This window comes from Geospiza fortis, unplaced genomic scaffold, assembly GCF_000277835.1.
Source record: "Geospiza fortis unplaced genomic scaffold, GeoFor_1.0 scaffold195, whole genome shotgun sequence".
Lineage (NCBI taxonomy): Eukaryota > Metazoa > Chordata > Aves > Passeriformes > Thraupidae > Geospiza > Geospiza fortis.
The window spans coordinates 1953933-1964436 of NW_005054324.1; the positions used below are offsets into that span (position 1 = coordinate 1953933).

General features: G+C 37.9%; 1 protein-coding gene across 1 annotated transcript; it reads left to right on the top strand.

Moving 5' to 3' along the window:
- Nucleotides 1-6: 6 nt before the first annotated feature.
- Nucleotides 7-4264, top strand: LSM8 (LSM8 homolog, U6 small nuclear RNA associated). The gene is made up of 4 exons (XM_005420901.2): nucleotides 7-61; nucleotides 870-910; nucleotides 2290-2417; nucleotides 4006-4264. Exons 1-4 carry the CDS (start codon nucleotides 31-33, stop codon nucleotides 4094-4096), a joined length of 291 nt encoding a protein of 96 aa, XP_005420958.1. The 5' UTR covers nucleotides 7-30; the 3' UTR covers nucleotides 4097-4264.
- The last annotated feature ends 6240 nt before the right edge of the window (nucleotides 4265-10504 follow it).

The following is a 10504-nucleotide window of genomic DNA, read 5'->3' on the forward strand; positions in this document are numbered from 1 at the left end:
TGGCGGCGCCCCGGGAGAGAGTCGGCCGCCATGACCTCCGCGCTGGAGAACTACATCAACCGTATCCTCCGCTGCGGGCCCGCCGTGCGCCCGCTCTGCTGCTTGGGCCCGACCCTGGTGGCGGTGTCGGTTTCTCTAATGGGAGGTTGGCCTGGCAGGCCGGAGGTTCCGCGGTGAATGGGGTCCCCTACAGCACGCAGTGCTGCCGGGCTGAGCTTTGCCCGTGAGGAGCGGGAGTCGCGGTGGGCCTGCTCCCTTAAAGGGCTGTTGACGTGCGGTTAGATAACAGTTTCGCATCACTTGCTCAAAACCTGCCAGCTGGGGTTTTTGCAACGCTTTTGGTGTTAGTTTTTCTGTGCTTCTTGTAACCCATGGACATTTTCAGTTTTATTCACAAACAGTAAGCTAGTAACCCAGATTTAGTCAAGATGATGAATATGTGATCATCGAATGGGGATAGATCTTTAGGAAGAAGGGATGCAGAATACTAGCCTCGAGATCACCACTGCAGAGCTTTTGAAGGACTTTTAAAGTTTTTTAAGGCCTTAAAGTGTTTATGAAACGGTTGTTTCCATTTTGAGGCGGTGCAGTTAGTAATGGGAAGAGAGGTGAGCTCAAATCTGTATCCTGTTTTTAAGGCTTTTCATGTTTGTGTATGACTGTCCATGGTTGGGCGAAGAGAGACTTTCAAGGAGATGTTAATGAAAAATACTGCATTGTCACATGTCAGCCATGCTGCTTTAAAAAAAGTGCTGATAGGCTTTTGGGGCTCTAAATGGCTCATAAAACCTGTATTACATATGAACGCTTCAAAAATGTTAATGGTTCTATTCCAGATATGACTAAATGTTTCCTTAATGAAATATCAGGTACTGTTGCAGTAATTACTTCTGATGGAAGAATGATTGTGGTAAGACTTATTTTTTTTAACATTTTATTTTCCCTCATAAAGACTTTCCATCATGGCAATAAAGAAGCTCTGTTAGGATAGTCTCACATGTTCACACAACCAAATTATATAGTATAGAGTAATTACCATAAAGCTTAAAAAAATAATTTTATGAACACTTACTGTTTCTTGCATGTCGTGTCAGCTTTTTTCCATTGAGAAATTTGTGTCTGCAGATGCTCTGGCCTTTTTGTCAAATGGCTTTTCCTGTGGGAATGCCCCAAAAAATGTATTCCTCTTCTGTTCGGTAATTTAGTTTCTATCTAAAATGTCCACTTTGTACTGTATGCTCTTCAACTCTCCTGCTAAAACCATTTCTTCCCTATGGCTGTAGAAAAACATCAGCTGCAGAAGTGTTGTGGGCCTCTGTTTGTACCTGAAAACCTGAGGATAGGCCAACTTAATACATCAGACTGTATAATATTTTTGGGTTTATTGCTTCTGTGTTCTGGGGCTTTTTTTCTTGCATCACTTCCCTCCATCTTTTATTCTTTCGTGTTTTGAGCGTAACTCAACGGTATGACTGTTGTAGGAGGATTGTATCTTTCTGTCTGTAGTTGGCTTTGTGCAGCCTCTGGAAAGAGAAAGCAGAAATCTATTGGCTTCACCAAATCTGCTTGGCTGAAGTCAGTCTGGTAAACTTTGTGTGTGTGCTACAAGATACTTCTTATCAATAAATATTTGAATGGAGTTGGAATATAGGACTCATTGTTAGATGATACAAATGCATATTATGGCTGTTTGAAGGGCTGTTTTATGTGAGTTTGAATTTCTTAATCCATTTGTGATGGCAAATTTATGTTAAGAATTTTCCAAACATGTACTTAAGTGCCACAAAATACTGTATTTTTTAATTTATTTTTTATATAATTTAGTAAACACAAGGTAATCTCCTTCAAAGAGATGCCACTTTGAATTGCTTGTTAGGAGTTGTTTCAATATTGTTGACCCCAAGAATCCAACTTTCCTGTTCTTTGTTTATTTAATATTTTTTTTTAATTTGTGGAAATTTCCATACAAAAAACCAGTGTAGAAATAGTAAAATTGGTTGTCTAGAGGAACATCATTGATAAAATGAAAATTTATTTTTTTAATAATAAAGCTTAAGCTTATTGTCTTTTAGCATGAACACACAGTAACAGATGAGTGCTTTTCTTAAATTAGTGATTGCTTTTAAAATTTCATTCTTTAGCTTTTGTGTTTAAGCCAGAAAGTAAAACCTGAATAGAACATCTGTTCTCCAGTACCTTTATTTTGCCACTCTGTTTACGATGTCATTGACAGCAAAAAAGCAATTTTTAAGGGCAATGGCAGTGTGCTTTTTTGTGTTTTTGTTTCAGGGAACACTCAAAGGTTTTGATCAGACCATAAACTTGATTTTGGATGAAAGCCATGAACGAGTATTCAGTTCTTCACAAGGAGTTGAGCAAGTGGTGCTGGGCTTATACATTGTGAGAGGTGATAATGTGTAAGTATAGCATGCTCTTGTTTAAATCCTTCCATTCAGACTTTGTGTGTGGATGCACATGTGTTTGTGTGTATTTATATATCCATAATCTGTATAAATTGTGATAGCCCCACACACCTTGCATCTTTGTGGGTGGCACTGAAAGCATTGTCAAGGCTGCAGGTATTAAAAGGATGTGTGGAAGTGAACTTAGAGACATGGCTTAGTAGTGGACTTGGCGGTGTTAGGTCAGTGGTTGGACCTGATCTTTCCTAACATGACTGTGATTCTGTATTAAATAGCAAACATCTGCACTTCTTTTACAGAAGTGATTGCCTTGTAGTGTTGAGATTGAAGATGATCTCAGGGCTGGAGCATCTCTCCTACAAGGACAGGCTGGGAGATGATGAAGAAAAAGACAGAATAATCACTAAAAAATGAGCTAGAACTTGTGTGCAAAAACTCAGCAATCTGGTATACAAAGTTGACTTGCAACAGTTTTGTTTTGGTGGTTTTTTTTTTTTTTTACTTTAGAGCAGATGTTCACAGAGAACACTTTATAATGGAAAATCCTTGAAGGTTCTGACTTGGCAGTGTAGCGTGTTGAAGCCAATGAAGTGACATGTCAGATGTATGAGTTGGTATTTGATACAAAATTCCTTTACAAAATGAGAGTGAAAGCTCATTGAGTACAGAGGGAAGTAGCTGGTGTGCCAAACCCATGAGAGGGTTACAGGAGAAGTGGAAGAAGGCCTGGTAAGTGGGCCAGCTAGGAAGATTACTTTTGCAGCAGCATTGTGAAACCAATAGCAAAAGCAAGATGGTTTTTTTTATCACAGCTGGAAAAAGAGTATGTTGCAGTGACCAACACATGAGCCTGGATAGGAGTTTTCATCTTCTAATTCTAATGGATATTTCTGTACAACAAAATGCCAAGGCTTAAATTGATATTTAGGTGCATTTATCTAATATCATTGAGAAAGTGGATCATTCTGAATCCTTTCATCACTTTCGACATAAACTTTTAAGAAGAACTAGTTTGACACATTGTATGCCACTCTACCAGTAGCTTTTCATTCAGATACTAAAAATGTGTATAAAACAGCAGATAATGGTTTACTACTTCACTGTTTGATCATACAGTTGAAATGTATGATGAAAGACATCATCATACAGCCACATTACTGAAATATATTCAGAATATGCTTCTGTGATATAGAATTGTTTTTGCAGTCTTAACAAATTCAAACATATTTAATACAAGTAATAATTATGTATTCATGCAACTCTTCAACATGCTGAAATTCAGTGTCCTTATAGGAAGAAGTAAAAAGAATCAACAGGTAAGTAACCGTAACTTCAAAATAGGGGACTCTCATGAAATAGGGAAGCTGTTGGAAAATAAAAGGAAAGAAAGAGTACATGATACAAAGTCTTTGAGCATTCCAGTGTGCATCACTAGAGGCTTTCATGGAATAAAGGACATCAATCAGAAGTTGGTATAGTTCAACAGGAAGTAAGGCTTGTTAGAAGATAAAATACAGCTTCTGTTTTAGAACTGTGTGATTTGATTTCAACAAATAATAACCTGATTTTTTTTTTATTGCAGTGCTGTGATTGGTGAAATTGATGAAGAGACAGATTCTGCTCTTGACTTGGGGAATATTCGAGCAGAACCTTTAAACTCAGTTGTGCACTGAAAAGATAAAAATGCACTGGGACTTTGTAAATCTTTGGTTGTACAGACCTACTTAGCAATGTGGACAGTTTTTACAAATGGTGTTTAATTTGTTTAGTCACTGTTTTTTTATTATGAACATGTTGTAGTTTTGCATGTAAATTAAAGTTTCTACATTTTGCTAAAGATACTTTCATTGAATTTCTTTTGGGATTTCATGCTGCATAATTTCACTGGGAAATGCAATCAGTATCAGTGATGGTCCTGATACTGTGTATGTATACCTTGTTCTTAAAATAAGATCTCATTCCTAAAGGTAAACCAAATTTTTTTCAAGTTAACCCAGAATTATTTGAAGGTAGATGTGTGCCAGTCAGTTTAACCATCTCTAAATGTAGTTGTGGCTGTATGTAGAAAACTGTTCTTTGTAATTTTTTTTGTGTATGTGTGTAGTGCAGAAAGGAAGAATGTTAAAAGATTTCACAGTCAAATTAATGACTTATGCACATAATACTTTTTTTGTGGTGTCAGACCTTGACTCCACTGGAGGTGCAGGAGTTTGTAATGCCTTAATCCTTGCAGACAAATTGGAGAAACAGACTTTTGAGCAGGAACAAAAAACCCAAATGCATGCATTTATTTGAAGCCCATTAAATTCCAGACCAACTAATTCTCTATCTTTACCTTTCAGCAGCTGTTGTGTTGCTCAAAATTTGGGTAAGACCTACAGAAAGAGAATTGTGTGTTTGCTAATGTGTAACCATTGTCTCTAGAATGTAGTTTAGAAGACACAGAAGTACTTTTGGTAGGTAAATAATTTATTTTGAAAGAAATTTGGCTTTATATTGGATATAAGTATCCCAAGTAACAATGATTACATACAGACCTCTTATACCAAGCTACGTGGGACAAGCTCTGTGCAGCATAGTGTGTTTGATGCCATATCAGTATGAAATCTATACCCCTGAACAAAGCTGGTTTTGTTTTCTCCAGTGTCCCACAGGTCCAGTATTTTCCCCCTGTATATAAATGTGCTGTCAAAACAAACAAAAAGTAATTTTAATGTGCATATCAGGGGGTTTTATACTAGTTTTACTATTAAGTGGGATTTTTTCATTGCAAGTTCACTGTTTGGAAGCCAAATATGTTGAAGTGAAGATACTTGTTTTCCATAAAATGTGTCTCTCCATTCTTGTAGCCTCCACCTTGTTTTCTAAGATTGTTCTTGGTGGAGCGTGTCAAGCCCAGCAAAGCTTTTTTTGCCTTTATCCATCTTGTGATCTAGTACTGTGTTGTGTTCTGTCCACGTTTCTTCTGGGAACTGCTGAGCAAACATTGAATAAGTCAAATTAATGTTTTCCTGTGATTACCAGAAGTCAGTACTAACTCTGGCTATAATTGATTATGTCAAGAGAATCAGTTTCATTAAACAGTCAAGAAAAAAGCCTTTTTGCTACTGAAATGCTGATACCTTCACAAGAGAAAAGAAAGTATAGGAACTGAGTTGTATTGATAAAGAAAAAACAGGTTATTAAATTAGATATTTTAGAGCTCAGCAAAAAGTGCAGAGGCAAAGAGTGGAGTCAGGATGAGCAGATTTTTAATGCACTACTTATTGTTGGATGTATTAGGAGAGTTATAGTTGAAACACATGGATTGAATACTTGTAGTAGCACTGGAAAAACTATGGAAATATGTTGTCTTATGGCTGAGAAATTATGTTTGAAGATTAGTTATGGAATGCTAATGCATTATGGAGACCATTTACCTCAAACACATCATTTGCAATAGTGAAGGGATCAAAGCCAGGAGACCTAATCAGAAGGGGTTTCTTAGAATCAAATGTAGGACTTGATAATTCTTTTAAAAATTTTAAGATGCAAATAAAGCTTTGTGAACTTTCAGGGACTCTAAGTTATAGTGGCTAACTAGGTACCTGTAGTATATAGTGCAGAGAAATCACTCAGTAAAGCAGTATTTCGTGCATGAGGTTGAATTATAACCAGTCTGAAAGCCTTATTTTCATTGAATCAAGACCATAGTGCAGTCTAGGCTAAAAAACAGATCACCAATGAGAGTAATTTGTTTTCATAAATAAAAAAAGATGGGAAAAATCAATGCAATTGAAACCACAAAGTGGCCATAGACGGATGGCCTGGTATTAGTGATTCTGAAGAAAACCAGAGAGTGTTAGTCCCTAGAGGAAGAGTTGGGTGGAAGCTCAGCACATGTAAAGCCTGTCTATGTGTCTTCACACTAGGGCAACTCTGCAGTCAGTGTTGCAAGCACATTGAAGGTAGTAAGAAGGTACAATAGAGCAAATAAAGTAGAGCTGAATTTTTGAGAACAAAACTCCTCAGATGCTGAAGAGGTATGAAAGAGGACTGGATGGAATGAAAAAAGAGCACCACAGATTCTTGTTCTGTGTTGAGAAGGGGTATGTTTGCTGTATGCCAACTGGCTGGGTTGAAGGTTCTCCTGTTTGACACTGATTGCAGAGATGCAGCAATGCAAATTTTTCCTGGGAGATAAGTAGTATTGTCTGCAAAAAGCCTTTGCTTTATTTTTCCTGGAGAGAAAAGTACTCACAACAAAGAAAGAGTAACTCTCTGGAACTGAAGGTGCTCCCTAAGAGTTCTGACTGCTGGTGCCTTACGGCTGTCAGCTGGTTCCATGGGGTACATGAAGAGCCCTGCTGAGATCATGAATACTTTTTTCCTGGAACTGTCTTCCTGCAATGAGCCTAGATTAAATATTCAGTAAATAACGGGATACTCAATAAAATCCACTGAGTCCTTGCAGAGTAATAAACATACTATACAAAAATGAGAAGGGTAGAGAAAGGTGATACTAAGGCCAAAAGGAAGTAATGCTGAATTGGAGGTAATTGTGATATGCCATTAAATTTCCTGCATTGTCATAGGTTGGTCACTTCCTCCTTTTGTTTGATTAATTGAGATCTTGGAGTGAAAGGACAACTCTTGACTAGCAGTGGAAAAATCCTCCAGTGAAATGAATGAGCTGGTTTATGAAGGGATTAAGTAAACTAATTTGGTGTGCATGAAGAAACACAGAAACTACCTTCTGTGATCCAAGGGCAATTTTTCTAACTGCAATCCACATTAAATTTACCTCCCTGTCCCTTTCACATACTTGCAATCAAAGTGCTTCAAATATTGCGTGGCCTACAAGTGTGTTACTGGCTGAACTGGATTGAAAGAACATGGATACTGTTTTGAGGATGTAATCCCACAGTGGACAATTTCTGTACAACTTGACCTTTCCTATCAATTGTAGCCTGTTGTCCTTAGCCCTGGAGGTTGTATTTATTCTTCAATCCATTTTGTAAGTAAACATCGAACACTCAGTGCTAGAACTGAAGGTAAAGTGCAGGTCGATGGTATTTATCTGATGGCCACTACTACTTTTGTAGCAGATGTACCAGATCTGTGTGCTTGAGTAGGTGTTTTGTACCCATGGCAACATAATTCCACCAATTAGCCTCTGCTTCATGCTGCTGCACTCTGCTAAGGATTTTATTCTGCAGATTAATATAGAAATTATCCTTAAATACCAGGGTTGTGTTCTCCATGCATTGATATGAAAGGATTTAATTTATTCCATTGTTAACATGACAAATACTAAGTCATGTGCTGTTGCTCCTTTAGGAATTAAATTACCATGACCACAACAGTACTTCTCAAGAAGGAGAAGCCTCAGTTGAAGAGACTTGGAAACTGTGAATGTGAGTTATGCCAGTTAGAACACCAAGGTGTGTTTGCTGGTTATATTTGGTCTATGATACATTTGTGGCATCAGTGTGTGCTACTCTACTAATTTTTACTAGTGGATTCTTCTGCTTTCCAATTGAGAGAGCTGCAGCTTATTGATAAGAATGATGAAAATAATTCAGTGGATTAAGTGGCACTTAAGTAGCCAAGAAAACTGTCATATCAATTAGTTTTAACTTCTCTGTTAAATAATAAGGCATTGTAACTTCAAGTATCAGGTATTCATGGACAAATAACTATGAAACCCAGATGTACCAGAAGTTTGAGATTGTTCAGGGGAGGGAGGGAAAGCTTGTACCACACCTAGGTTAAAAATGCATGACAGAAGATAGTAAAGAGCCAGGTATTTGTTCTGGGAATCCTGGTCCTGATGGCCTCTCTCAGAGTGCTATATTTTGCCTTAGGGTCCTTTTCAGGGTCCTTTTTTTTTCTGTAGTTTTTACAGTAATGGCAGAAATGCTGATATTTCTTACCTCAGTAGCATTTTCCCTGAAGGAAATAAAAGCTCCACTGACGCAGGTGAAAACCAAAGCTGAAAACACAATAGCATTCAGACTTTTGCCAAAACCTGCTTACTAGCCATAAAAGCAGGCCTTATCTACTTGTTAATGTTCCTTCCTGGAGCATTGCAGCACGTTCCAGGAGCTCTGGAACTTGCTTGGAACAATGTGCTGCTGCCGTTCAGCCTTACATCAGTAACAGTGCCACTGGATGCCAAAAAATTTCACTCAGTGCTCAACTTCTTTCTGGCTCCTTGCACTTTTAGATGAAAAGCTTTCATTGCTTTAGAGAGGACAAGTACATGTGCATGTGCTGCTTTTGTCTGCTGAAGCCTCTTTAATGGCTTTCCTGCCATCTTGTTTTATACTCTAGGTTTATTTTATCTTTAGTGTCAAATCCAGCAGTGATGATTACAGTGCATAGAAATGGGAGTGGAAATTATTCAGTACAGAATTTGAAGAAGTTGGACCTGAAGTACTCTAATGCATAAAAAATAGGAATAACTAGGATGGACACCTGCTGAATGTGAACAAAGTTGGGCTTTACAGCAGTGGTCATTGTAGTGAAATTCTCTTAAACACAGGTACAGTTACTGTATCTGTATAAATCATTCATCTGATAAGAAATACTGAGAAATTGTGAGAAAACATTTTCTACTCAGAAGTATTTTAAGGCACTGGAATTTTACATGCAACTTCCTATCCTAAAAACTTACTTTTTAATTATGGTTATTGCCTTGTATTTTTGTGCTTAAATTTTTGGTAATTCTTACTTGTGTAATTTTCAGACTTCAGCTCTGTTTATGATGCAGATGGAAACCTGTATGCACAAAAATGCTGTCATGTTTGTGCAATTTGGCCAGAGCTGCAGGTGGTGTATGGCTGGGATCTGCAGCATTCACACTGATGAACATGTGTGTGATGTAGAGACCATGGATACAGGGGACAGGTTCTCAAGCTTGTATTCAAAGCAGTGTGCATGCAAAAGACCAAGAAAAAACATGCAGCATTAACCCCCCCCTAGCTATGTGTAATAGTTTCAAATTTGGTTTGTAGCATTTCCAATTAATAAAACCATTTCTTGCCAACTGCCACGTAAATACCACCTCATCTGTACCATTTCATGCATACACACCTAATGTACAGTTCTGTTTTGCACTGAGTTACAAGACTGAACAGAAGCCAAGGCAGGAAGTGATTATGGCTAAGGAGCTGATGCTGATTGAAAATGTGTGATGCTGTGGAGGAAACATCAGACAATAGAACCTCAGTCAGTTTGGAAACAGATTTAAAAACCAGCACATTAGGATGTAAACAGTCAATAGGACCGGGGCCAGCCTTTCTCCTAACAATCAGATCATTAGCAGTAGGAGCGTGCAGAATGATTTCCATGATTAAAGTGCAAGTGCAAAATCCATGAAGGCGTGTGCTCATCAGTGCTGAACGGAAGCAGCCTTGCTTTTTGCTGTGTTTCTTCTACAGGTTGTCCTAACTCATCCTGGATATGAGAATCAGGCGTAAGTGCAGTTTAAATCTAGGAAGTGCAAATGGTCAAGGACTTTGAAAAGAAAGGTTTAGGATTATTTTGTGTAACACTAATAAGGTAGGATCCCTCTGGAATTGTGCTTCTGATTTTCAAGACAGCTTCTGTGAAAAGTCATCAGCTCATATTCAATTAAAATTGTCAGGATCCAAGTGGAAACAGTCTCTGACAAGAATGGAACAGAGCAATTGTTGTAATTGAAGTGATGATCATTATGTGGCTGAAGGGGACAGCTTCCTGATTTGTCTAGAGACTAGTTTAACTTCTTGCATCATTTATAACATCCATGAAGTAATTTTGAATTTTATGCTGCAACTTCCAATTTCACCATTTTACGGAAGTCTAGCCAATGCAGAAAGCAGTAAGAAAGGCAAACTTTATAAATTAACATGTTTGTATGTATCCATTTCATTTATGGATAAGACATGTACAGTGTTTTATAACTACACTGTACATGTCAATAGTTTTGAGTTTGGTTCTAATTATGCTATTTCTGAGTTTCAATGGCAAAGTACAGATGGCAGCAAAATGGCCCTTAGCTAAAAGGGAATTACCAGGCTACCCTACTGTTAATGCCACTCTGCAGCACAGGAATG